Source organism: Callorhinchus milii, unplaced genomic scaffold (genome assembly GCF_018977255.1).
Source record: "Callorhinchus milii isolate IMCB2004 unplaced genomic scaffold, IMCB_Cmil_1.0 Scaffold28, whole genome shotgun sequence".
Classification (NCBI taxonomy): domain Eukaryota; kingdom Metazoa; phylum Chordata; class Chondrichthyes; order Chimaeriformes; family Callorhinchidae; genus Callorhinchus; species Callorhinchus milii.
The window spans coordinates 2,413,305-2,441,249 of NW_024704769.1; the positions used below are offsets into that span (position 1 = coordinate 2,413,305).

The 27,945-nt window shown below is 53.2% G+C and overlaps 2 protein-coding genes and 1 long non-coding RNA gene across 3 annotated transcripts in view; 1 reads left to right on the top strand and 2 right to left on the bottom strand.

Annotated features, from left to right (window-relative positions):
- Nucleotides 1-12,042, top strand: part of LOC103190868 (electrogenic sodium bicarbonate cotransporter 4-like) — a 27,370-nt gene extending 15,328 nt beyond the window's left edge. Inside the window, exons 7-10 of the mRNA XM_042344423.1 lie at nt 6,852-7,025; nt 7,314-7,481; nt 11,372-11,439; nt 11,770-12,042. Coding sequence (XP_042200357.1) covers nt 6,852-7,025; nt 7,314-7,481; nt 11,372-11,439; nt 11,770-11,926 — 567 coding nt within the window. The 3' untranslated portion in view covers nt 11,927-12,042. The remainder of the gene's footprint in view (nt 1-6,851; nt 7,026-7,313; nt 7,482-11,371; nt 11,440-11,769) is intronic.
- Nucleotides 227-3,313, bottom strand: LOC121851036. Its single transcript, XR_006085820.1, has 4 exons — nt 3,262-3,313; nt 1,490-1,586; nt 822-892; nt 227-499 (listed from the first exon to the last, which is right to left on the bottom strand). It is a non-coding gene; the product is annotated as an uncharacterized LOC121851036 (long non-coding RNA).
- A 6,619-nt stretch (nt 12,043-18,661) lies between the features above and the next one.
- On the bottom strand, nt 18,662-27,880 carry kctd9a (potassium channel tetramerization domain containing 9a). Its single transcript, XM_007911771.2, has 12 exons — nt 27,782-27,880; nt 26,637-26,758; nt 25,613-25,656; nt 24,846-24,951; nt 24,390-24,448; nt 23,710-23,838; nt 23,116-23,183; nt 22,469-22,564; nt 21,785-21,934; nt 21,063-21,168; nt 20,355-20,488; nt 18,662-19,927 (listed from the first exon to the last, which is right to left on the bottom strand). The coding sequence occupies exons 1-12, from the start codon at nt 27,827-27,829 to the stop codon at nt 19,811-19,813; spliced, it is 1,179 nt and encodes a 392-aa protein (XP_007909962.1). The 5' UTR covers nt 27,830-27,880; the 3' UTR covers nt 18,662-19,810.
- Nucleotides 27,881-27,945: the final 65 nt, after the last annotated feature.

Below are 27,945 nucleotides of genomic sequence, written 5' to 3' on the forward strand. Positions count from 1 at the left end.
GCTGGAGTCTGAGAGAAACAAGGAGGACCTCCCCAGGTGCTGGAGAGTCAGGGATTTGGACCCGAGCTGTGGGGTTGGGATCAGGAGGGGGTGGATGTTGGGGAGGGTGGGGGTAGGAGGGTGACCGAAGGCACGGTTGAAATGGAAGAGGTGGGGGGGGGGATCTTGAGAGGGGCCTTGAAGGAGACAAGAGAGAGGGGGTTGTGTGTGGGTTCGGGGGGGGGGGGGTGTGGTGGGTCGGTGGCACCCCAGCCTGTGCTGAGCGGGCTGTACGCTGGCCCAGACACTGGCTGGATTGTGAAGCTACCGGCAGGCGGGGGGAGAGGGGAGAGAGTGGGGGGGCTATAAGGTGGTCTCGTTGCCCGGGTCTCTCAGCCCTTTCTCAGTGTCCGTCTCGTTGTAGTCTGACTCCATTTCTATCTTTAGCTGAGGGACGGCGTTGTGGGCGTAGTTGAAAGCAGGGGAGGAAGGGCAGGAGATCCTGAGCCGCAGGGTTATACTGTGGGGAGAGAATGGTGCGGGGGGGGGGGAGAGGGAACAGGTTAGAAACAGCAACGTTTACGATGTCTGTGTTTGTCACAGCGCAACGTAGCGCGTTTCCCTGCAAAGTGTAGTGACTGTGCGCATGTGTAAGGAAGTGGGGGGTGGGGGGGCGGGGATCAGTGTGTGTGGGGGGAGGGTCTGGGTGTGTGCGGAAGGAGCGGTGTGTGTGTGTGAGTGGGGGGGAGGGAGAAGTGGCTTGGGGTGGTGTGTGCGCGGAGAGGGTGTGCGTGTGTGTATGGGTGGGGGGGGGGGGGTGTAGCTGACGATGACGCACGTACCTCCTGTCTGGAGAGTCAGAGTTATTTGGGGACAGGTCAGCACGCACAGCTCCAACCAGCGGCCCTTTCTCCTGTGGTGGGGGGGGGGGGGGGGGGGGCAGAAAAGAGGGACAGAGGGTTAAACGAGAGCGCGTTAATAACGTCCCGATTCCCCGCGCCAGCGTGAGCTCTGGTTCGTGGTCAGCGAGGCTTCCTCTGCGGCACAGACCGAGTGACCACCCACTCCCGCCAGCGGTCGGATAGTTAGTTGTTGAAGATTTCAGTTTTACGGTGAAGGCTTCCCTCGTGGGAGAGGGAAGGACAGACGGAGGAGACGGAGCTCGACACGGAGAGAGGGAGAGAGAGAGAGAGACAGAGAGAAAGAGAGAGAGACACACACAACAACAACAACAACAAGATTCCATTTATAGAGCGCCTTTCACGTCGGGAGGACGTCCCGAGGCGCTGAAAGGCACACACAGAAAGACAGAGAGAGACACACACACAGACAGAGAGAGAGAGAGAGAGAGACAGTGAGCGGGAGAAACACACACACGCACACACACAGACAGAGAGATGGTTAGATTACTGGTTAGAGAGCTGATTGAGGTTACCGCAGACTGAGCGGAGAGTGAGCGACAGAGCACCGAGGGCGAGCTTTCCCCCCCTTGGCGGGAGCTGTTACTCACTGCTCGGGCTCTGGGAACTGTTTTTCTCGGACTCGATCTGTTCCATGGGGATCTTTACTGGAACCGGGAGCATCTGAGGCTTATTCTGCACGGAAACCTGGAATTCAGGTGTACATGTTTAAGGGTTCTCAGTGTGTGTGTGTGTGCGCGTGTATATGCGTGTGTGTGTGTGCGTATGTGTGTGTGTGTGTGTGTGTATGTACGCGACTCTGATCTTTCTCTGAGTGCGCTGGAAGATCGCCAGACCGCAATATCCATGGTTTGACTCCGGTGGTTACCCCCAACTCACACTCTGGGCTCCCCAAAGCCTTGGCTTTCTTTTGCCAACCTGCGAGACTCATACTCTCTGGAATTAGGTAAGCGGAATTCCTCCCTCCAGGGAGAGAGCGGGAGCGAGAGCGAGAGAGAGAGAGAGCACATGTGCCATTCCAATCTATCCACGTGGGGAATTCTCAGTTGGGTTTGGAGACTCTTAAGCAACGGCGATGGGTTTCCGTGTGTGTCGGACACCCGATTGACCCCCCAAAAAGCACCAGACCACCCAACCTGCACTGTGAACCAGTGCGTTATTTTACCACTGAAGGTTATCTGCTTAAACACGCGGCGCAGGGGTTGCCCCCGTTTTCCAGCAGAAAAGTGCGAGTAAAGATACCGCCTCCAACAAAGGGAAGGAAGCGGCCGAGCGGAGGCGTCACCATTTAACAGTAATAATAAAAATATTTCTATTGGTCGTTGCTCCCATGCAAGTAGAAACAATACACTTCCCGGGTCACGGCTGTAAAATGAATTAGGATCCATTTTACGCGCGGAAGGTCCCTCACGGGCAACGTGGGGGTTGGTCCGAGGGGAATGGCTACCACCACACTGCCCGGTGTGTAGCAGACTCCAGCCCCGCACACGTCCACCGAGCACGGACACCAGTCATGAAGGCAGTACCAGACTCGGTGACAATCCCATCTGCTTCTCCCTGCGTCCGGGTCATCACTGATCCCCTAAAGAGCAGAGACACCAATGGACAAGCGTGGAGTCGCGCTGAGTCAGTCACTCCAGACAACTCGACCCGTTTCCACACGGGGTCAGGAGAGGAAGCCATTTTCGTGGCTGTCAAGGCCAGAGAAATGGAATTATTTCAGAAGTGACCTGAGCAGTAGATAGACGGAGATACACATACAGTGGCCTCCTGGGTTTCTCCTTGTGCGTTTCCTGCCTGGAGGCGATATTGACCACCGACAACTTGTATTCACACAGCGCCCTTCACGCCGGATCTAGTCCCGGGGCCCTGAAGATCAATATAATAATAAAGCTCACATCTGACCCTGCGCTCATCACATCACCAAGACGTCTCAAAGCTCCAACAACAACACCTTGTATTTATATAGCCTCCTTCACGACGGACGGCATTTTCACAGGGTTTTTACAATAAAGTGTCATCCCTGTGTGTTTGGAGGCAAACGCTACCCTCTCGGGTGGGGGTAAGGGGCGAGGTCCTGAAATTCCTCCTCGTCTCAGCCTGACAGACCGTTCTGTCTTGAAACGTTCCCAAACTGTGGAATATCTCTCAACCTTTGGCTGTGACGTGGAGGATTTATCAGCCGGGACGTCGACTGGGAGAAAAGAAAATCCGGGATGAAAACTTGGCACGAAATCTGTAAACCTTTTTCTGGGGCAGAGGTTCTGGCAAAGACTAGGGGGTGGGGGGTGGGGGGGGTAATTGGAGGGTGGGGGCAGGTTTGGGTGGTAGTGTGGGTGGGTGGGTGACGGGCAATGCTCACCAGCAATCCCGGAGGCCTTGTTGTACACCAGTTCCAGCACAATTGGTCCCTGGGATCCGGGCTGAGGGTCTCCTCGTTGTGACCAACGCTGGAACAGACAACACAAAGGCCGAGAGGTTGGGAGAATTCAGTGTGATTGAGCGTTGCCCAGTGATGCTCAGACCCAAAGGGTTTGGAGGCTGGAGAGAGAGAGAGAGAGAGGGGAGCAGAGTGGAGGGGGAGAGTACGGCTTGGGTGAAGTGGGGGGGGGGCATGGGGGGGGGGTGTTGTATTACTGCGTTCACACTGCAGAGTTCAACTTCTTTCCTCTCTCCGTCTGAACTCAGTGGACATCCAGCAGGTGATCTCCAATGACTTAATGCTACTAAGTCTTCCTAATTTTCCTTCGTACCCTCTGTTCCACTATCGGTGGCCACTGTGCCACTGTGCCCCCCCCCCCCCCAAACTCTGGAACTCTCTCCCTCAATCCCTCCGCCTTGCCCCCTCCTTTCCCACTTTCAAATCCCGCCTAAAGACCTTCCCTTTCGGGGAGGGGTGAAAAAAAAACATAAAATTTTCAGCATTTACTATTTATTGTGAACGTGATTCCTCGGTGCCTCAATAATAATAATATTCCTCGCATTTGACAGAGCGCTTCTCACGTCCTCAATGCGTCTCAAAGCGCTTCACGGAACGTATCGTAAAGTGAATCGACTGTGTATTTGTGGGCGAAACGCGGCGGCCGATTGCGCACCGCAGCGTCCCGCAAGCAGTCGTGACCAAACTGAGTGACCACATCACTGACCAACTGCAGGAAGTCCACAACAGAATCGCTTACAGGTAACCAGAGACCCTCCGTTCGCACTCTTACTCTCCAAAGTCTCACCGTCGAGTTCTGTTCTGTCATCGCATCAACTAATGACTTGATAAAGATCAAGGAAGAAGGAACTCAGACCAGGCGCTCCTGTCCCCGTCTCCTTTTTTTTTTAACCCCCATCTCTCATTTACAAAGCCGAAGCCTTGATCTGTAAACAGTAAATATAGGACCAGAAATTTCAGACGGACAACTCGATCGGCTCAGTTGGTAACTCGCTCTCCTCCGAGAGGGAGGGGTCGTGAGTTTAAATCCCCGCAGGTCATTGACGCTCCAGTACGCAGATGAAATTCCACAGCAAAGGGCAGATCCACCCGGTTGAGTGGACGGGAAAGGTACCATGACACTGACTGACCCACAGGAGAGCGGACACGGGCTCAGTGTCATGGTAGCCATTCCCCCCCACCCCCACCCCCCGCCCCCCCCACCCACTCCGGCCAAACCACAGGTTGCCTGTGTGTAAAATGGATCCTAATTCATTTCACAGCCATTACCTGGGAAATACTTCTTTTGATATCAATAGGGAGCAAAAGCAAACAGAAGTATCGTTAGTATTAAAAATGATGCCTTCGTTACCCTCCGCGAAGCCACCTCCAACAGTGTGGGTTGTTGAAATAACTCCCCACCCCCCCGACCCAACCCCACCCTCACACCTTTCAGAGCCTCACCTCATCCTCGCTGTCCTCGTCCCGGTCTTTCCCTTTCAGTTTTTTCTTCTTCTTTCTGTCCTCCTCCTTTTTCTTGTCTTTCTCGGGCAGGATGTCGTCCAGCCACGCCAGGTCGTGCTGAGAGAACATCAGGTCCAGAAGCTTCCTCACTATGATCAGCCCCAGGATCTGTCAGCGCAGGAACCCAGAGGGCGTCAGTCATTCCGGTGTCAGGCGCCAGGGGGGCGGCAGTGACCGGGGGGGTGGGGGGTTAGCCCACCAGGGGGGCATCGGTCACCAGAGAGAGCCAGTCAGCCACCACCACCACCGCCGCCAACATGGCTCCTCACCCAAGTTAGTGCATCAGTCACACCAGTGTCAGTCACCAGAGCGGGTGCTCTGACAGAGGTGATCTCTCTCCCGTACCCACCCCCCCCCACACCCCCCACACATACTCCCCCACCCCGCCCCATCTCACCATCACTGGAAAGATAATGGCGCGACTGTGGACTTCAGGACCCAGAGGACGGCCAGGCAGAGGACCTGGACCACGGTGAACAGGTGGATGCGGCGGAGGGGGACGTGCCTCAGGTAGGCGTGATCCGGCTGGTGTTTGCTCGGCATCAGGAACAGTTTGCAGCGATCCCAAAACTGCGGGAGGTAACCGTTAGTAATTAATACCGGGCCCTCGTGCCTGCTTGTTGGCCTCCCCAACTCCTCCCTCCAGAGGCTGCAGATCATCCAGAACTTTGCAGCCCGTGTCCTCACCCCCATCCTCGCCCAACTCCGCCGGCTTCCCATCACACAGAGGATACAGTTCAAGATCTTGGTCCTCACCAACAAACCCTTCCATGGTCTCGCTCCCCTTGACCTCCGCCACCTCCTAACCCCCTACCGACCTGCCCGCTCCTTCCGCCCAGCGGGCTCCAACCGGCTTCACGTCCCCCACCTCGCTCGCCCCCACTGTTGGCGGGCGGGCCTTCCGCCACTCTGGAACTTCCGTCCCGCAGTCCCTCCGTCTCGCCCCCTCCCTCGCCTCCTGCAAGACCCATCTCAAGACCCTCCTCCTGCTTTCGATCACCCTCCTTCCCCCAACTGTCCTCCACCCACCCACCCCGATCCCGACCCCCCAGCTCAGGTCCGAAACACTGACTGTCCAGCGCCTTGGGACGCCCTCCCGACGTGAAAGGCGCTTTACGCGTGTAACTTTGTTGTTGTTGTTGTTGTTGCGTGTGAGTTGGCCAGAGAGAATGTGGGGACACAGCGCCCTCCCGTGGCCACCCCGGGTTACACACAAGTGCCCCCACGGAGGGCGCCGTCCCCGTCGTATTTGGCTGAGGATCTCTCTGACCAAGTGATCTGCTCTCAGTCACACAGCAGTCACACAGGGCAGAGGGGGACAGAAGCCTCCTCACCCCCACCCCGCGCACCCCCCCCCCCACCGCCCCCGGACCCGGAGCACAGATTGAGAGGGGACGCGATCGAGGTGTTTAGAAAATGCCGAGAGGGGGCGCGACAATAATACTAATAATAATATTCCGTGCATTTGACACAGAGGTGTATCGCCGTGAGGTGCTGAGCCCTCTGTGTGTTGGTCACCAGAGCTTCGTGTCTCTCCACAGTGTCTGTAACAGCGCAACAGTGAGACGCTAAGATGTTCACTTGGGAACTAGTGCCTCGTAACCCCAACTCACACCCCCTCATCCCCTCCTGTCCCCCCCCCCCCCCCCCGCCGCCCCCAACCACCCACACACTGTTATAAAATGGACGGCTGGAACTACGGGCAGCATTGGATCAATTGCTCGCGATATTGATCAACTCAGAATCATTGCACCACCACCATAGGCTCATCCCCACCCCCCCCCCCCCCCCCACCCTCTCACACCGTCATGCTGGGAGTGGGGGTGGGGGGGGGTTGGGGGTGGTTGGAGCCACAATGTCGGAGGCACTTTCAGATGACACATTAAACCAAACCCCGTCTGCTGTGTAACCCGGTGAGTGAGCGAGCGTGAGCAGCGCTGGATATAAATAGTTGTTGTTGTTGTTGGCACGAGGGCCCGGTATTAATTACTAACGGTTACCTCCCGCAGTTTTGGGATCGCTGCAAACTGTTCCTGATGCCGAGCAAACACCAGCCGGATCACGCCTACCTGAGGCACGTCCCCCTCCGCCGCATCCACCTGTTCACCGTGGTCCAGGTCCTCTGCCTGGCCGTCCTCTGGGTCCTGAAGTCCACAGTCGCGGCCATTATCTTTCCAGTGATGGTGAGATGGGGCTGGGGGGAGTATGTGTGGGGGGTGTGTGGGGGGGGTGGGGTATGGGAGAGAGATCACCTCTGTCAGAGCACCCGCTCTGGTGACTGACACTGGTGTGACTGATGCACTAACTTGGGTGAGGAGCCATGTTGGCGGCGGTGGTGGTGGTGGCTGACTGGCTCTCTCTGGTGACCGATGCCCCCCTGGTGGGCTAACCCCCCACCCCCCCGGTCACTGCCGCCCCCCTGGCGCCTGACACCGGAATGACTGACGCCCTCTGGGTTCCTGCGCTGACAGATCCTGGGGCTGATCATAGTGAGGAAGCTTCTGGACCTGATGTTCTCTCAGCACGACCTGGCGTGGCTGGACGACATCCTGCCCGAGAAAGACAAGAAAAAGGAGGAGGACAGAAAGAAGAAGAAAAAACTGAAAGGGAAAGACCGGGACGAGGACAGCGAGGATGAGGTGAGGCTCTGAAAGGTGTGAGGGTGGGGGTTGGGTCGGGGGGGTGGGGAGTTATTTCAACAACCCACACTGTTGGAGGTGGCTTCGCGGAGGGTAACGAAGGCATCATTTTTAATACTAACGATACTTCTGTTTGCTTTTGCTCCCTATTGATATCAAAAGAAGTATTTCCCAGGTAATGGCTGTGAAATGAATTAGGATCCATTTTACACACAGCAACCTGTGGTTTGGCCGGAGTGGGTGGGGGGGGGCGGGGGGTGGGGGTGGGGGGGGAATGGCTACCATGACACTGAGCCCGTGTCCGCTCTCCTGTGGGTCAGTCAGTGTCATGGTACCTTTCCCGTCCACTCAACCGGGTGGATCTGCCCTTTGCTGTGGAATTTCATCTGCGTACTGGAGCGTCAATGACCTGCGGGGATTTAAACTCACGACCCCTCCCTCTCGGAGGAGAGCGAGTTACCAACTGAGCCGATCGAGTTGTCCGTCTGAAATTTCTGGTCCTATATTTACTGTTTACAGATCAAGGCTTCGGCTTTGTAAATGAGAGATGGGGGTTAAAAAAAAAAGGAGACGGGGACAGGAGCGCCTGGTCTGAGTTCCTTCTTCCTTGATCTTTATCAAGTCATTAGTTGATGCGATGACAGAACAGAACTCGACGGTGAGACTTTGGAGAGTAAGAGTGCGAACGGAGGGTCACTGGTTACCTGTAAGCGATTCTGTTGTGGACTTCCTGCAGTTGGTCAGTGATGTGGTCACTCAGTTTGGTCACGACTGCTTGCGGGACGCTGCGGTGCGCAATCGGCCGCCGCGTTTCGCCCACAAATACACAGTCGATTCACTTTACGATACGTTCCGTGAAGCGCTTTGAGACGCATTGAGGACGTGAGAAGCGCTCTGTCAAATGCGAGGAATATTATTATTATTGAGGCACCGAGGAATCACGTTCACAATAAATAGTAAATGCTGAAAATTTTATGTTTTTTTTTCACCCCTCCCCGAAAGGGAAGGTCTTTAGGCGGGATTTGAAAGTGGGAAAGGAGGGGGCAAGGCGGAGGGATTGAGGGAGAGAGTTCCAGAGTTTGGGGGGGGGGGGGGCACAGTGGCACAGTGGCCACCGATAGTGGAACAGAGGGTACGAAGGAAAATTAGGAAGACTTAGTAGCATTAAGTCATTGGAGATCACCTGCTGGATGTCCACTGAGTTCAGACGGAGAGAGGAAAGAAGTTGAACTCTGCAGTGTGAACGCAGTAATACAACACCCCCCCCCCATGCCCCCCCCCCACTTCACCCAAGCCGTACTCTCCCCCTCCACTCTGCTCCCCTCTCTCTCTCTCTCTCTCCAGCCTCCAAACCCTTTGGGTCTGAGCATCACTGGGCAACGCTCAATCACACTGAATTCTCCCAACCTCTCGGCCTTTGTGTTGTCTGTTCCAGCGTTGGTCACAACGAGGAGACCCTCAGCCCGGATCCCAGGGACCAATTGTGCTGGAACTGGTGTACAACAAGGCCTCCGGGATTGCTGGTGAGCATTGCCCGTCACCCACCCACCCACACTACCACCCAAACCTGCCCCCACCCTCCAATTACCCCCCCCCACCCCCCCACCCCCTAGTCTTTGCCAGAACCTCTGCCCCAGAAAAAGGTTTACAGATTTCGTGCCAAGTTTTCATCCCGGATTTTCTTTTCTCCCAGTCGACGTCCCGGCTGATAAATCCTCCACGTCACAGCCAAAGGTTGAGAGATATTCCACAGTTTGGGAACGTTTCAAGACAGAACGGTCTGTCAGGCTGAGACGAGGAGGAATTTCAGGACCTCGCCCCTTACCCCCACCCGAGAGGGTAGCGTTTGCCTCCAAACACACAGGGATGACACTTTATTGTAAAAACCCTGTGAAAATGCCGTCCGTCGTGAAGGAGGCTATATAAATACAAGGTGTTGTTGTTGGAGCTTTGAGACGTCTTGGTGATGTGATGAGCGCAGGGTCAGATGTGAGCTTTATTATTATATTGATCTTCAGGGCCCCGGGACTAGATCCGGCGTGAAGGGCGCTGTGTGAATACAAGTTGTCGGTGGTCAATATCGCCTCCAGGCAGGAAACGCACAAGGAGAAACCCAGGAGGCCACTGTATGTGTATCTCCGTCTATCTACTGCTCAGGTCACTTCTGAAATAATTCCATTTCTCTGGCCTTGACAGCCACGAAAATGGCTTCCTCTCCTGACCCCGTGTGGAAACGGGTCGAGTTGTCTGGAGTGACTGACTCAGCGCGACTCCACGCTTGTCCATTGGTGTCTCTGCTCTTTAGGGGATCAGTGATGACCCGGACGCAGGGAGAAGCAGATGGGATTGTCACCGAGTCTGGTACTGCCTTCATGACTGGTGTCCGTGCTCGGTGGACGTGTGCGGGGCTGGAGTCTGCTACACACCGGGCAGTGTGGTGGTAGCCATTCCCCTCGGACCAACCCCCACGTTGCCCGTGAGGGACCTTCTGCGCGTAAAATGGATCCTAATTCATTTTACAGCCGTGACCCGGGAAATGTATTGTTTCTACTTGCATGGGAGCAACGACCAATAGAAATATTTTTATTATTACTGTTAAATAGTGACGCCTCCGCTCGGCCGCTTCCTTCCCTTTGTTGGAGGCGGTATCTTTACTCGCACTTTTCTGCTGGAAAACGGGGGCAACCCCTGCGCCGCGTGTTTAAGCAGATAACCTTCAGTGGTAAAATAACGCACTGGTTCACAGTGCAGGTTGGGTGGTCTGGTGCTTTTTGGGGGGTCAATCGGGTGTCCGACACACACGGAAACCCATCGCCGTTGCTTAAGAGTCTCCAAACCCAACTGAGAATTCCCCACGTGGATAGATTGGAATGGCACATGTGCTCTCTCTCTCTCTCGCTCTCGCTCCCGCTCTCTCCCTGGAGGGAGGAATTCCGCTTACCTAATTCCAGAGAGTATGAGTCTCGCAGGTTGGCAAAAGAAAGCCAAGGCTTTGGGGAGCCCAGAGTGTGAGTTGGGGGTAACCACCGGAGTCAAACCATGGATATTGCGGTCTGGCGATCTTCCAGCGCACTCAGAGAAAGATCAGAGTCGCGTACATACACACACACATACGCACACACACATATACACGCGCACACACACACACACTGAGAACCCTTAAACATGTACACCTAAATTCCAGGTTTCCGTGCAGAATAAGCCTCAGATGCTCCCGGTTCCAGTAAAGATCCCCATGGAACAGATCGAGTCCGAGAAAAACAGTTCCCAGAGCCCGAGCAGTGAGTAACAGCTCCCGCCAAGGGGGGGAAAGCTCGCCCTCGGTGCTCTGTCGCTCACTCTCCGCTCAGTCTGCGGTAACCTCAATCAGCTCTCTAACCAGTAATCTAACCATCTCTCTGTCTGTGTGTGTGTGTGTGTGTGTGTGTTTCTCCCTCTCACTGTCTCTCTCTCTCTCTCTCTGTCTGTGTGTGTGTCTCTCTCTGTCTTTCTGTGTGTGCCTTTCAGCGCCTCGGGACGTCCTCCCGACGTGAAAGGCGCTCTATAAATGGAATCTTGTTGTTGTTGTTGTGTGTGTGTGTCTCTCTCTCTCTTTCTCTCTGTCTCTCTCTCTCTCTCCCTCTCTCCGTGTCGAGCTCCGTCTCCTCCGTCTGTCCTTCCCTCTCCCACGAGGGAAGCCTTCACCGTAAAACTGAAATCTTCAACAACTAACTATCCGACCGCTGGCGGGAGTGGGTGGTCACTCGGTCTGTGCCGCAGAGGAAGCCTCGCTGACCACGAACCAGAGCTCACGCTGGCGCGGGGGAATCGGGACGTTATGTAACGCGCTCTCGTTTAACCCTCTGTCCCTCTTTTCTGCCCCCCCCCCCCCCCCCCCCCCACCACAGGAGAAAGGGCCGCTGGTTGGAGCTGTGCGTGCTGACCTGTCCCCAAATAACTCTGACTCTCCAGACAGGAGGTACGTGCGTCATCGTCAGCTACACCCCCCCGCCCCCCCCCACCCATACACACACGCACACCCTCTCCGCGCACACACCACCCCAAGCCACTTCTCCCTCCCCCCCACTCACACACACACACACCGCTCCTTCCGCACACACCCAGACCCTCCCCCCACACACACTGATCCCCGCCCCCCCACCCCCCACTTCCTTACACATGCCGCACAGTCACTACACTTTGCAGGGAAACGCGCTACGTTGCGCTGTGACAAACACAGACATCGTAAACGTTGCTGTTTCTAACCTGTTCCCTCTCCCCCCCCCCCCGCACCATTCTCTCCCCACAGTATAACCCTGCGGCTCAGGATCTCCTGCCCTTCCTCCCCTGCTTTCAACTACGCCCACAACGCCGTCCCTCAGCTAAAGATAGAAATGGAGTCAGACTACAACGAGACGGACACTGAGAAAGGGCTGAGAGACCCGGGCAACGAGACCACCTTATAGCCCCCCCACTCTCTCCCCTCTCCCCCCGCCTGCCGGTAGCTTCACAATCCAGCCAGTGTCTGGGCCAGCGTACAGCCCGCTCAGCACAGGCTGGGGTGCCACCGACCCACCACACCCCCCCCACCCCCCGAACCCACACACAACCCCCTCTCTCTTGTCTCCTTCAAGGCCCCTCTCAAGATCCCCCCCCACCACCTCTTCCATTTCAACCGTGCCTTCGGTCACCCTCCTACCCCCACCCTCCCCAACATCCACCCCCTCCTGATCCCAACCCCACAGCTCGGGTCCAAATCCCTGACTCTCCAGCACCTGGGGAGGTCCTCCTTGTTTCTCTCAGACTCCAGCGTGTGTGTGTGTGTGTGTGTGTGCGTGTGTGCGCGCGTGTGCGTGTATATGTGAGTACATGTGCGTGTATGAATAAGTGAGCATGACCGTATGCATGTGCGTACGTACGTGAGTAAGAATCTGTGAGCGTGAGGGAGACTAAGTGACAGTTTGTGAGTGAGAGTTGGTGAGTGTGAGATTGAGTGTGTGTTGAATGTGTGTTGTGTGAGTGAATGCGAAGGAGTGAGTGGGACGGTTGTGTGTGGGGGGGGGGGGGAGGGGGAAACGGGGTGGGGGGGGGGGGTGGGAAACGAGACCGACTGAACAATATTCTAGAACCACCGAATCTCCAACAAAAAAGAATAACTCATTACAATAATCGGGATAAATTGCCGTGACTCGGATGCTGGCTTATGGTTCCTGTCCCCCTCCCAACCCAACCCCACCCCACTCCCCGCCCGAAGCCCTCCCCTCCACCCCCAACCCTCTCCCCACCAAGTGGAGAGGAGAGAAGAGAAGAGTGGGAAAAGGACGGAAGCAGAGACCCACCTACTGGAGAAGGAGAGCCCTCGATGTTAGCACAGTGTCTGCCCGGCCCCGCACCTCACGCTCAGCGTTATTAGGTAATGCTATTTTGTAAAGCGACTGTAAAATTTATACATATATCACTAGCAACGAAGATAGACGGGGAGCCACACCCCCGCCGCCCCCTCCGTAAAGTAGCTCAGGGGGTTAGAGCCCCCGCCTCGCAAGCGAGAGGACCCGGGTTCGATTCCCAGGGGGGTCAGGTCAGGGCGAAACATTTCCTAACTCCACACACACACGCGCTCACGCACACACACACGCACACGCGCACACACACGCCTCTGTTTACCAGCAGTGAGTAGGAACCCGGTCGTTAGTCGATTGGGAGAACCGCTTTTCCGGGGTTAATAAACCCTCCAGAAAAAAAAGATTAAATTTTTCACTCAATAATAATAATAATAATGATAACCATCCCTGCATTTGGTTTAGCTCCTTATCGCGTCGTTGACCCCACAGGGTACACCGCAAAGGGAATTTGTCCCACGTACAGTCGTAGATTGAGGAACCAATTCGCCGCCGGGCGCCAGTGTCTGCCGAGTTTGGCCCACGGGAATACACAGTCACTGCACTTCGCAGTGTATCCTGTGAAGCGCTTTGAGACGTCTCGAAGACGCGAGGGGAAGGCGCCGGATCAAGTGCCGGGGTTAATACTAGAATTATTATGAGAAAAGGATAGCGTAGAGAAGGCTTTACCCTGCTGACGGCTGGCATTATAATAGGAGGTGAGTTGCTCTCTCGAAACCGCCTCTAGACTAGGAAGCGCGCGCTGTTGCTGACGGCACTTGCGCGTTAGTCGGGTGTAATATTTTTTTTTTTTTAAATCTCTCTCGTCTTTCTCGGGGGTGTTTGTACATTCGTGTGAGATCGCCGTGTTTCACAGTGAGAGGCCCAGTCACCGCGTCCTGTTCTGGCGATTGTTGTGTGAAGCGACTAATTAAAGGAAACGAGCAAAAACAAAACCCCAAAGGTGTCGAGAGGCTGTTTGCCAGCGGTTTCCCCCCCCCCCCCCCCCCCACACCCACCCCCGTACCCCCAGCCGCACGCCGGCTCACCGGGCTGGATCACACCAGATCACACCATTTGGTTTATTTCTGATGTCTCGTAACAAGCTGAGCGCACGCACACCCCACACGCTCGCACACAACAGACACGCCTCGGGGGTCAGACGATGTGTGATTGCTCTCTCACCGTCCCCCAGTTGGGGGGGGGGGGGGCGATTGCTGCTGTACATCAGCTGCTTACCCCTCTTTAAAGGGAACACGATACGTGAAGAAGCACTCAAAACAGCGCAATGGGGACTGGGCAATGGGGAGACTGCGCTCACCGACAGCTCCCGATTCACGGACAGACGCAGTCACAAGCGAAAACAAATGCCCATCGTTTATCAAGTCACGAGGAAAGCCGTCTCTTAACCTAATGTCCACACCACACGCCAGGCACGGGGACACAGCACACGTTAAGCCTTCCTCCCCGACCTCGGAAAGGGAGAGAGAGCGAGAAAGAGAGAGCTGGTTGAAAGCCAGCCATCACATCATCGATTGCTCCAGGGTCTGCACCCCCCCCCGCGACCCCCCAACCCTCTGCGAGGGGAGAGGAGAGTGAGGTCTACATTCCAGGGGCATTTTGAACCCGGGAGAATTGGCCACATCTTCGGAAACGTTGGCTGATCTGGAAACTCTGAAGCGCGGTGATGGGTTTCCGTGCGTGTCAGACACCCGGGTGGTCGTGGGTGTAGAGTCGAGCCCCCCCGATAACCTCCGTGTGTCCTCACGATAATCAGGTATCGCAGCCCGAGCATCGGGGAGGGGTGGGGTAGGGGTGAGGAAGGCAGAGAGTTGGGAGGGCGACCAAAGGCACGGTGCTTCGAAGAGAAGGGGCTTGAGACCGACCTTGAAGGAGGCAAAGGGAGGAAGCGAGGCGAAGGGACCGTGGGATGGAGTTCCAGAGTGCGAGGGCAGAGAGGCTGAGGGGACCGAGGACAGAGCCCTGAGGGACACGGCACGAGACGGCGCGGGGGCCGGAGGAGAAGCCGTTTGCTGCGACGAAGTGGAAGGGGGTGTGACAGGTAGGACCTGAACCAGTCAAGGGCTGAACCTTGGAGGTTGTGGTGGGAGGAGAGGCGGCGGAGGAGGATTGATTGAATGGTCGAATGGTCTCCCTCCCCACTGCAGGGCGAGCAGAGCTGCTCGAAGGGGGAAACCCCCAAACTTCACTCAACCGGAGCACTTGAACCCCTTCCTGACCGGAGAAAACCCCCTCGTCAGGAACTGCGCCCCGAAACTCTAGAGCTCTCTCCCTCAATCCCTCCGCCTGGTCCCCTCCCTACCCCCCCCCCACACCTCCCTCAAAATACACAGTCACTACACTTTACAAACAGAATGGGTGGGTGGTGGGGGCCCTCTTGTGGCCACAGAGGGTTTCACACCGTGTCTGGTCAAGTGACTGCATTGTGTGTGTGTGCAGCTGCGTTGCGCAGTGGTGGCCGCAGGAGGGCTATTTGGCTGAGCTGTGGCCAAAATGCAACACAATAATCCTTACACTTGATTTAATAATAATAATCCTTGCATTTGATATAATAATGAGCCTTGCATTTGACATAGCGCCTTATCCACATCTCTTACGATTGCTTTTTAGCCGAGGAGCAACTTTCTCAGCTGCAAATGAATCATTTATTTCGGGTTATTAAATCGCAAAGCCGCGTGCGTGAGAGCGGAAAGGGTTTATTTCCTGCATTCAAATCTGATGGTAAAGATTTAACACGTCACAGAGAGTGCGCTCGCGCGCTCGTGAGTGAGTGAGTGATTGCAGCAGGTCAGCGATCCATTCCATTCAGCGGCTCAACTGTTTTTTTCACTGCTATATGTTTTTTCTCAACACCATTTTTCCCTGGAACACAAAAGGTGATCAAGCGCTGTATATCGACCGCCTCAACAACGACTTGGTGACCGTAGGAGCTGTCGAAGAGGACCCTGAAGATGGGGAAGGAAAGGGGCGAGATGGAGGGATAGGGGATGAGTGTTCCCAGAGCTTCGGGGGCGTAGTGGCTGAAAGCGCGGCCACCGATGGTGGAACGGAGGGCACGAGGGACATGCAGGAGGAGGGAGCCAGTTGGGGGGGGGGGGGTCAGCAGGTTGGTGATTTAGGGGGTAAGCAGGTGGGAGTGGTAGGGAGGGTGTGAAGGGATTTCAAATAAAGAGTGTGACGGCCTCGAAATCGATCCATTCGGCGATAGGGAAACAGTGGGAACCGGCGCGATGGGGGCGGTGATGGAATTTAGTCTCGACACGCTCCGCTGGGATTTGCTGCCACGTGCAGCTTACGTCTCAGCCGCTCGCCCACTGCGCTTATCGCACTTACCGGGTTGTCTCCCGAACACTCTGGGAGCTCAACGGTAGCTCTTCCTCTGCTCTGAATCAGCTCCTCGACTTCGCCTGCGACCTGCGGTGAACAGGGTTTTTGATTGCAACTGGGGGGAAAAAAAATTCTCGCCAACCTCAACCTCACCTGCGGCTTAAAACTTGCACGAATGCGTTTCCTCCCTCTCTGGGTTTGAGCGAGAGCGAGCTCCGCTTCACTGACAGTCAATCCGCCTTACGGTGCCTCCTGTGAAGCGCTTTGAGACGTGTCGAAGGCGCTGTAAGGCGCTAACATCAAATGCCAGGATTATTATGTTTTGTCTCTGCTGCTGGAGAGACCCACAGTGCGATAGAACGGGTGTAGTGGCGCTCTCCCCATTCAATTTCGCTGAGTACCTCTCTGGCCAACTCACTTTTATTATAATACTAATTATTTCTATATCAAATGCAGAGGTTATTATTATTATTATCATCATCATATTATCATTCGAGACGTCTCAAAGCGCTTCGCAGGGCGTGCTGCAAAGCGAAGTGACTGTGTGGTTTGTGGGTCCCGTTAAAAGAAATGGTGACAACAATGCGAATGGCATCGAGAGGATTGGAGAGAGATGGAAAGGGATTGGGATCAGTTTCAAGAGGAGGGAGTGGGGCGGAGGGGTGGGATGGGAGGATTGGGGGGGGTGCGAGGGGGTGAAAATGCTGAGGATACAAACCCCCTGTAGGAATTCAATCATGTGCTCTGTGCCACGCTTCTTTCCAGGACGGTTATCGATGGACCAATGCTGTGCCGAGGTCAGGGCGGTGAGGACGGCCAGGGTCAGAGACAGCCACAACAGCCTTTTGCCGAGGGCGGACATTCTGTAAGAAGACGCGGCTGTTACTCTCCGTGCGCTTCAATTTAAACCGGGTATGTGCGACACAAGGCGCAAAGCCCCGAGCGAGCGCCGGCCGGCCCTTAATAAAAATAATAATAATCCTCGCATTTGACCCGGCGCCTCATCACGTCTTCGAGACGTCTCAAAGCGCTTCACAGGACACACTGTAAAGTGTAATGACTGTGTGTTTTGCGGGTGAAACGCGGCGGCCGATTGCGCACAGCCCACAAACAGCCGCGGGTTGAGTGACCACGTCGTTCGGGAATTANTTTTTTTCCCCGAAGGGATTCTTACCCTCGGAAAAGTGATCCGCCGATCAACTAACAACCGGCTGAGTTTCCTGCTTATTGCTAGGTACACGGAGGGCGTGCGTGTGGAGTAAGGAAACTTGCCCAGTGTTTCGCCCTGACCCGCCCGGGAATCGAACCCCGAGGCGAGCGCTCTAAACACTGCGCTACAAGACTCCAGTTAAAGCGCCCGAGCGATTTACAACACGGGCGCAAAGCTCCGAGTAACTGTCCTTACCTCGCAGACGCTTGCGGCTCACGGGGCTTCGAGGCAGGTTCAGCTCTCGTCTCTGCTGTGGCTCCTGGGTTTGCGATTGACGGCTTATTCTGGTGGGGTTTTATACGGCGCGATAATGGCTGCATTAGGCTCGCAGCAGGGTATCAGCGAGAACCCCACGGGGCAGGGAACGCACCGCAGGCACACACTCAACAAACCGTCGTCGCCTCAGAATAGAGTCCAATCCAGTTAATTGCCGGATAGATTAAGTCCCGTCCGCGGCTAAAAGGTACCACTGTAAGTTGCGTTATAATAATCTCTGCACTTAACGCAGGGATCTCACGTCGAAAAGCACTTCACAGCGAATTGTTGGCGCACACGGTGATTGCGTCTCTTGGGTCGGTTTGTGTCCGGCTACGTCCCCACGAACAGTGGAAGAAGAGAATGATCAAATCAATTTAGCTGGGAAAAATATTAGTGTGAGGACCACCCTATTCTGGGGCTGTGGTTCAGGAAGATCCTGATTAGCTTCGAAGGGGAACTTGGGATAGATATTTGGAAAGGGTAAACGCAGGAGAATAATAATGATAATCATCCTTGCGTTTGATATAGAGCCTCATCACGTATGCGAGTAGATTTGGTGGGTGAAATGTCCCACAAACAGTCGTGGATTGAGTGACCAAAGTATTATTTATTTATTTGAAGGCACTATTTACCCCCGGAAAAGCAATCCAACAGGTTCCTGCTTAATATCAGGTAAATAGGGGGGGGTGTGGAGTAAGGAAACTTGCCCAGCGTTTCGCACTGCCGGGGAATCGAACCCAGGCTCTCTCGTTTGTAAGTGCTCCAACCAGAGCTACAGCAATAATAATAACACTAATGCAATAATTGCTTCCCCCGTTCAAACGGCCGACTAATTAATCCCCTTTCTACGCGAATCCTGACCAGCTTTGGGTTTCACGGCCTGACTGAGGCAGGTTTAATGATGTGGCGCTGGGCTACGGATGTACGTTAAAAGGCTGTGACGTGGGTGAGGCAGCGCTCTCGCCTGAGCGCAACTCCTGGAAGGAACCGATGGCGAAACCCGCAAGCGATGCTGAGAGAATAGTTTATTCAAACCAGTCCTGCGTTGAGTAAATAATAATCGTTGCATTTGATACAGCGCCTCGTCACACCTTCGAGACGTCTCAAAGAGTTTCGCAGAATATACTGTAAAGCGGATCGACCGTATATAGTTTGTGGCCCAAATAGTTTCCGTCTGCAGGTAAACGAAGAGAGCATCTCCTCGGTGAGATAGAGGGGTTAAGTCTTGTCCTGGAGCTCGGCAAAGTGCTGAAACTTAAGCTTTACAGCTCGAGTCCCAAACCCCTGATTGTCCAGCACCCTGGGACGTCTTTCCGGCGTGAAGGGCGCTCGCGATACGAGTGTCGTTGGTTGCTGTGGCCCTCGGTGTGCGCGTTCAGACACAGCGAGTTGGCAGCCCCCGAACGAGACTAAAAGCATTGTACCGGAGCCTCACCGAAACCGCTCCCTCTCAGTAAGTACACGGCTTCATTTGGCGCTTGAGAAACGTGTTTGCTCCTTTTCGCAACCATTGCATTTCCCCCTCTTTACCCCCATTCCCCCCAATCCCTGGCCTAGCAAAGGTCAAGGTCACCCACACACTACGTCAACCAAAGCTGCTCTTGCCCCAACCTTGCCCTATTAACTTCACTTTTGAACCCCTTTGTCGCCCGTTCCTGTGTTGTCTCACTCGCCTCTCCCGTCTCTGACACCGACGGTTGTTGAGAACTACCTTTTGGGCCCAGGACACGATCCGGCCTCCAACCCGCCCCACCAACGGTTTATAACGAGAACTCTTTTCGTGCAAAAACTCCCTGACAGAATTCTGTGGGAGGAAGACGTTCCCTGAAATTCTACATTAACCAGCGCCACTTTGTGTGCGTGTGTACACACACACACACACATAGACGGTTATAAAATGTCCCCAAGGAGTCCGGCTAACAATTATCTGGAGTAAAGTCAGAACGGGAGGGCAGCTGATTCTATCTCCCAAGCGTATGGTGTGAAATGAACCAGAGCAGCTTGAAGCAGTGTCTGTAATAGGTGAGCGCAAGGTGCGTGTGTGTAGAACGGAATTGAATGAACGTGTTCTCCACGGGTTATGGAGGTCTTGGTACTTCCGTCTCCTCTTCCTCGTTGATGGGGGTCACGTCGCCCTCCCTCCCGCCTGCGGGATCTTATCTGACGCTCTGAGACATGTGCAAGGCGGTCAGCATCTCCTCGAAGATGGCTCCCTTCACGTTTGAGCCCCTCAAGTTGGCTTCCTGCAGGTCACAACCGGACAGGTCGCAGTTCTGGAAAAGGATGGGATAACATTACCAATCAAGAGTGGGTGGAATCAAATCACTGGAACTGCCTCAATCCCTCAGTCTTGCCGCTCCCCCATTTGCTCGTCTTCAAATCCCACCCGAAGACTTCCCTCTTCAACTGAGCCTTCGGTCATCTCCCCATCTCCCTCTCCAGCTCAGCATCAAACCACACCAACTTTCTACTTATAAAGGTTTTATAAAGGTTGACCCCCCACCACTCATCTAATAACAATGAGGAAGACTCTTTTCTCAAGACCCTCCTCTTCGACCGTGCCATTAGTCACCCTCCTACTCTGCCCTCCACCCCTCCTGATCCCAACCCCAACTTGGGTGCGGATCCCTGACTGTCCAGCATTTTGGGACGTCCTCCTGACGTGAAAGGCACTGTGTAAATGTAATGTGTTGTTCGCACCTCCAGGTCTGTGCCCGCCAGCGTTGCCCCTCGGAGATTGCAGTTTTTCAGCTTGGCGTTCTTTAATGTGGCCACACGCAGATTGATGCCAGTCATCTGACTGCCCTCCATGTCCACTCCTTTCAGATTGGCCCCTGAGACACAAGGTGCGGAGATCAATGGCAAGCCCCCAGAGCAGCTCGTGTCACTTAATCCCCATCAAGCGGATAGGCCAAGATCAGCCCCGCCTTTCATTTCAGTACAAAGTCCTCCAGTGGAGTCCTGTGGCTCAGTGGTGAGAGCACTCGCCTTGCAAGCGAGAGGACCTAGGTTTGATTCCCGGGCGGGACAGGGCAAAATCTCAGGCAAGTTTCCTTACCCCCCCTAGCAGTAAGCAGGAAACCGTCTGTTAAATTGATTGGTGGATCGCTTTTCTGGGGGTAATAATTCCTTCCCCCCAAGAAATTGGTCACTCAACCTACGACTGTTTGTGGGACGCTGCTGTGCGCAATTGGCTGCCGCGTTTCTCTCACAAAAATATACGGTCAATTTACTTTGCAGTGGATCCTGTGACGCGCCGTATCAAATGAAAGGATTATTATTATTATCATGAAGAATGTTAAGCGCTCCGGAACGCTACACCACATGAAGGATGCCATACAAAGGCAAGTGGTTGTTGTTGAACGTGATGATTCAGTGTACACTGGTTGAGCCAAGGATACACCTCACCTTCCAAGTTGGCCTTAAGGCCTGAAGGATCCTCGAAGTTGCAGCTGATCAGTGAAGCTCCCTCTGCATTGGAGCACAGCATTTTCACCCCTTGAAGGTTGGCGCCCTGTGAAAGCCACGCAAAGCAATCAGCAGCGAGCTCTACAGAGGGGAAGTCAGTGACTCTGCAAGTTACAGGCAACTGTGACCGTTGCCATTTAGCAGCGAAACGAGGAGGTAGTTTGTCACCCAAACGGTTAGTGGAAATCTGGAACTCTCTCCCCTAAAAGGCTGTGGATACTGGATCCATTCACCTTTTCAAGAGGGTGGTAGGTAGCTATTCGTTAGGTCAGGGTGTTAAAGGATATGGGGCAAAGGCGGGTAACTGATCAGCCATGGTCTTTTATAATGGCAGAATAGGCTCGAGAGGCTGAATAACCAGTCCTGTTTCTGTTTACTAAATCATGGGGTAAGTAATCCACTGATGGACCTATAGCTTGCGAGTTTTAAAGCACCGGAGCAGGACTTTTGAGCTCTCAGCCGAGGCTGACGTTCCAATGCAGTGCTGTCCTTTGGATGAGCCTGTGCCTGTTCAGGTGGAAGTTTAAGAGCCTGTGGCACTGTTGCAAAAGAGAACGGGAATCTGTCACGGTGTCTTTCCAACAATCCCCCAGCCTTCCTGGTAACCCGGTTGCTCTCTAAGTACAGATCTCTCTTGCGAGCGGACACAGGTTTGTACGTACGTCAAGGTTAGCTCCCGACAGGTCAGCTCGCTCCAGGTTTGCACAGCACAGGTTGGCGTGGCTGAGGTTGCAGTGGCTGAGGTTGGCCATCTTAAAGTTGATGTAGCGGAGATCGAGTCGGGATAAGTCGGTCCCGCTAAAATTGAGGCCCTGAGAAGTAAATACACAAAGAGTCGTCAACAACAACTGGCACAGCTCAGTGGTTAGAGCACTTGTCTCGCAAGAGAGGACCCTGGGTTCGATTCCCGGGCGGGCAGGGTGAAACGATGGGCAAGTTTCCTTACTTCACACGCCTCTGTTTACCCAGTAGTAAACAGGAACCCGGTTGTTAGTTGATTGGCAGATCGGGGCTAATAATTTCTTCCAAAAACACAATAATTTGGTCACTCAATCCACGGCTATTTGTGGAACGCTGTTGTGCGCAATTGGCTGCTGCATTTCACCCAAAAAGCAAGCAATCAATTTTACAGTCTGTGAGACGTCTCGAAGATGTGTTAAGGGGCTGTATTAAATGCAAAGATTATTAGGACGGCTGTTTTTAAGGGGCTGGGAACGGGGCCAATGGAAAAGGAGAGGTTGATGATATCTGCAAGTAGAAGGGCAGAGGCAGCCGAGTGAAACCCCTTGATTTTGGTCTTGAGGCTAGATGTTTTGATGTGATAAGCGTGGGGAGAGTGCAGTCACCTGGCACCGAAGCTCGGATTTGGTTGGCGTTGCTAAGAGAAACCGGACAAATTCCTTGCGAGAGATGGGAGTGTGGTCCTCAGCCGGCAACGAAATCTAGGGGACAAAATAAGAAGTGAATTGATTAGTGGCTTTTGGAACAATCAGACCATCGCGTAGCTCAGTGGTTAGAGCACGTGTCTCACAAGCGAGAGGACCTGGGTTCGATTCCCGCCTGGGCAGGGCGAAAGGTTGGGCAAGTTTCCTTACTCCACACACACAAGCACACACTTGTTTACCTAGCATTAAGTAGGAACCCGTTTGTTAGTCGATTGGCGGATCGTTTTCTGGGGTTAATAATCCTTTAAATTTTTTTCAAAAAATAATTTGTTCACTGAAGCTACGACTGTTTGTGGGACACTGCTGTGCGCAATCGGCTGCCGTGTTTTGCCCAGAAAATACGCAGGCACTGCACTTTACAGTATATTCCGTGAAGCGCTCTCGTCTCGAAGACGTGATAAGGTGCTATATCAAATATATCAAGGATTATTATTAATGTTATGTAGAATTACAGCATGAGGGGGGAGGGAAAAGATTCATTTTCTTTAAGTAATGCCAGGATGGATGTTGGTCTTCTTTCTAGCAAATTCTTGTTCTTATATCCTTACCTTGATGGCTAACTCCAGCTGTTCAATGAGAGATTCTATACCGAAGAACTTGGCCTCTTCGAGGACACCTACAACAACAACAACAATTTGCATTTACACAGCGCCCTTCACGCGGGGCAGCATCCTGGGGCGCTTCACAGTGCTGGAGTCTGACAACTAGTCGAGTGGGGGTTACCGTAACCACGAACAAAAAGGTAGGTCTTTAGGCGGGATTTGTTGGAATTCAATGAGACATACATTGAACCGGGGGAAGGTTACGGAGTCCTGCAGTTCAGTGGTTAGAGCACCCACCTCGCAAGCGAGAGGACCTGGGTTTGATTCCCGGGGGGGGTGCAGGGCGAAATGTTGGCCAAGAAAATAAATAAAAAATAATAATAATTTGGTCACTCCATCCACGACCGTTTGAGGGGCATTGCTGTGCGCAATTGGCTGCCGCGTTTCACCCACAAAACCGTCAATTCTCTTTACAGAACCGGCACATCTGTGAAGCATCTTGAAGACGTGATAAGGAGCTCTACCAAATGCAAGATTATCATTCTTGTTCTGTACGATTCTTTTACCGGTGAGAGGAAAAGAAGAAGGCGAGCAACGCACCCAGCAGATTGAGGCCGTCGTTGGTGATGAGCTGTCCATGACGCAGGTAGTTCAGGATGGGGGCAAAGTATTCAGGACTGCGATCAATTAGGAAACCTCCCCGCTGATCTTTCTTGTTTCCCCAAGCGTCTGTTACAAACAGAATTGGAACACTTTCAGAAACCGAGAGCGACGCCTGTGTTGAATAACATGGCCTCATCGCATCGTAAACTTCCTTCACGTCATTTGCGTGGAATGTACTAACCGCACGCTGGGTGGCTGAAGGCAGGGTCGAAGTGGAAGGAGTTTAGATGGGACATGAAAGAGGCAAGAGAGGGCGTGAGGCGGAGGGATTGCGGGATAGAGTTCCAGAGGGTGGGATAGAGTTCCAGAGGGTGGAGACAGAGATGCTGAATGCCCGACCGTCAATGGTGGGGTGGGAAGTGCAGGGGATGTGAAGGCCGGTGTCCGCTGAGTGGAGAGGTTGATATGGGGCTAGGAGGTCGGACAGGCAGGTGAGGGGGGAGTAAGGCAGTGGATGGCTTTGCAGTTGAGAACCAGGATTTTGAACTGTATTCTCTGAGTAAATGTAAGGATACGTTTAAACAAGTAAGGAGTGAAATACATGTAAACATCAGTAAAAGGCTTCCTGCCCCGCAAGCAGGTCGGTAAGTCTTGAAAGCTGCACTCGCGAGACTCACCTTTCTCTCGGAACATGTGAGCTAGCATACTCTCCGGTTCTTTGTTCACTAAAGTACTCCTGCGGGGGGACAAGAAACGGCCTCAACAACAACAGCAACAACAAATCCGCACTCGAACTGGGTGGTTGGGACCAGGAGGGGTGGAGGGTGGGTAGTTATTAATATTATTCAGTGGTTAGCCATCCACTGGTTTAAGCGGCCTCTGTGTTTCTCCGGATCAGCTGGATTACCCATCGGCCTGCTTCAGAGCATCCAACACAGAGCAAGTGTTCCTCATACTTAAATACACCTAAACACGGAGGGAGAGTTCCCTGGTCTGGAATGGAATGCGCGCTCTTTCCCTCCTGTAGCTCAGTGGTTAGAGCGCTCGCCTCGCAAAGCGAGAGGACCTGGGCTCGATTCCCGGGCGGGCAGGGCAAAGCGTTGGGCAAGTTTCTTTAAATTCCACGTGCTTACCGAGTCGTGGTAAAGTACGTTCCCCCGACATTTAGTGTTATCCAGTCGGTGCAGCCCCAGCATTTATCGTCAGCATCAGCGTCCTTCCCACCATCTGCCAGAGGATCTGTTAGAGGCCAAAGCACAGCGAGAAAGCTACCAACTGAGGCAGGCTGTCACTTTCAGCTAGCAGCTCGCACCTCATCTAAAAACAGAGCAACTGCACTCGACACCAACCCTCCACGAGGTGCATTAGGAAATCTAGACTTTATAGGCACTGTCTCAAACCCAAGGACTGTTACGTTTTTAGTGTGATGCCATAGCTTGCACCGTTGCAACCACTGTAAACTCTGTGAGTTTGCGCGCCTTCTCCCAACAGCCCCCCTTCACTCTGGTACTCTACCCCGCAATCCCTCTGCGTCACCCCGACTTTTCTCATTTAAGTCCCGTCTAAAGACCTTCATCTACGACCGTGCCTTTGGCCAGCCTCCCACCCTCCTGATCTCAACTCCCAGCTAGGGTTCAAAACTTGGGTTGTCCAGCGCTCTGGGACGTCTTTCCGACGTGAAGGGATGTGATAGAAGTATAATTTGTGGTCGTTGAAAACCATATCAAACATCTGACTTGGAAAGGTGCGCGCACACACGACACACAAAGAAACTTACAGCACAGACAGGTTCAGTCCATCGTGTCTGTGCTGGCTCTTTCAATCCTTTCAGTCCCATTCCCATGCCCTTACCCCTTATACCCATGTCGTTTACTCCTTTTTAAGACATACACACACTCACCTATAAAAGAATCCCCTTCAGACACATACAAAACGTCATCGTCTCTGATTAAAAGGAAAGAAACAAATAAACAATGGGCCAGCTATGTCCGCACAGCAAGCCACTGTACACAACTCACCCCCGCCATTCCCAACCCACGCATGTTAATGTGAACATTTTATAGTTGCTGTCGGGAGTGCTTTAAAGCAATGCCGTTTGCAGTTTTGAGGTCAGTGAATTCCTATCCTCCGTGTTGATTACAGCAGTCAGCTCAGAGGTAAAGAGATGACAGCATTAATTACCCTGCAGAGTGTCTGATATCGACTCGGTGCAGGTAATAACAGTGACCCTCTGGTTCCAGATGGTCAATCCCTGTTCGCCAGCTCACTTGACAGCAATTCCCTCTCTAGCTATCAGCCTGGTTCAGTTGGAAGAACTCTTGTTGCGGAGTCAGAAGGTTGGGAGTTCGAGCACCCGCGTCAGGATTTTGAGCTCAATCAAATCTGATGCTCCAATGCATGGCTGGGGTGGGGGTGGGGGTGTGGGGAAGTGCTGCGTCTCTTGTGAGACATTAAGCCAAGGTGCCATTTCTGTACGTTCGGGTGGATGTTAAAGAACCTGTGGCGCTATTCGAAAAGACAAGGGAATTTCCCCCGGTGTCCTGGTGCAAAACAAAATTGGTCATTCATTCGATGACCATTTGTGGGGACGTTGCTGTATGCAAATTGGCTGCTGCATTTACCCACACAATGCACAGCCATTACCTGTCACCCTAAATTGTAAAGTACAGCACTTTGAGACGTCCTCCTGGCGTGAAAGCAATGATATCACATGCCAGGATTATTATCAGTAAGTGCTTTCGGGTGTTTTATTTAATGCTATGGGCGGTGTGTCAAGTTATTACCGAGGAAATTGATAGCACAGAAGGAGGCCACACAGCCCATTTTGTCGGTGCTGGTTATTTTAAGAGCAATTCCTTCAGTCCCTTTTACATGCTCTTTCCCCCTCCGTACATCTACTGTAGTTCACATAACAAAAGGCTTACCTAATAAGTGCAATGTCATCGATGAGGCCACCCTTCCCATTGTACAGATGGGCGGCTTTTATACCCAGCTTATTGCTCGCCACCGACAGCAAATCTGACAGAGCTCCGTATACAGCCACGACCTGAGTGAATTGAAAGAATCGCAACCTTATACAACAGCAAGTTAGATTTACAAATATAAAAGAATCAGACAGAAATCCTATGTTTTCAAGTGTTTGACTGTATTACTTAATACAAGGTATCAACTCAGCATATGGAAGCTCCTACAGAGAATCATAGCATTATATAGCACAGAAGGAACCATTCGGTCCATCGTGTCCGCGCCGGCTCCTTGAAAGAGGTGTTCAAATCAATCCCACGCTCTCTCTCTCTCTCTCCTTAGCCTTGCAAATTTGTCCTCCCTAAATATCTATCTGCTTCTCTCTTCAAAGTTGTTATCGAATCAGCTTCCACCACCACCACCTTTTCAGCAAATGCATTTCAGAACCGAACATTCCAGAACGCTCCACAAAAAACAAAACGCTGAATTGCAAAAGTAATTCAACGCAAACCTCTTCAACCCAGATGTGATTTTCAAGCAAACGAGGCAACTGAGGTTTTCCGTTGCTTTCAATAAACAACTGAGGCGAACTAGATGGACCTTGGTCCCCTTTCGCCTAGCGAATGCTTATGTTCTTACGAGAAAATAATATACAGTATATGGTTTGCGACACGACATGTCAAGCGACCGCCAGGATGGTGAGCGGCGTTACATAAATGTAATTTGTTGTTATTATTCTGCAATTTTTTTTTAAATTGCCCTCTCTGGGGAGGCAGCCTTTTCCACACACACACACACACACTCCTTCCTCCTCGTTGCCAATGTCAAACGCCAGCATTATGTATGAGTGCATTAACATTACGTTCGCGAATGGAAGGCGACCAATCAATCCACGACTGTTTGGAGGACGCTGCTGTGCGCAATTGCCTCGCCGGCTGCATTTCGCCCACAAAACACAGTCACTGCCCTTGGACAGTCTACCCTGCAAAGTGCCTCGAGACGTGTCGAAGACGCGATGAGGCGCTGTACCAAAACGCAAGGATTAGTATTATCATCATCGCTGTTATTACAATTAAAATCTTTGGCAACGCTCGTGGCCTCTCACCTTCCCATTCCTGGCGCTGCCGTTCACAAATAACGTGACCCGCCTCATAGTCCTCCCTCCCTCTTGTCCTCACTCAGTCCTTCTTGACTTACTCCCCTCTCCCTCCTTCACTCTCTCCTCCTTCACTCACTCCCCCCTTCTTCCTTCACTCACTCCCTCCTTCC

What these genes read in the sequence shown, in the direction of transcription:
- kctd9a (XM_007911771.2), bottom strand. Translation starts at nt 27,829, where the DNA reads ATGAGGCGGGTCACGTTATTTGTGAACGGCAGCGCCAGGAATGGGAAG. An exon ending in AGCTGGAGTTAGCCATCAAG is followed by an intron (nt 22,565 to 23,115) that starts GTAAGGATATAA and finishes TTTGTCCCCTAG; the next exon opens with ATTTCGTTGCCGGCTGAGGA. An exon ending in CCTTAAGGCCAACTTGGAAG is followed by an intron (nt 20,489 to 21,062) that starts GTGAGGTGTATC and finishes CTTGTGTCTCAG; the next exon opens with GGGCCAATCTGAAAGGAGTG.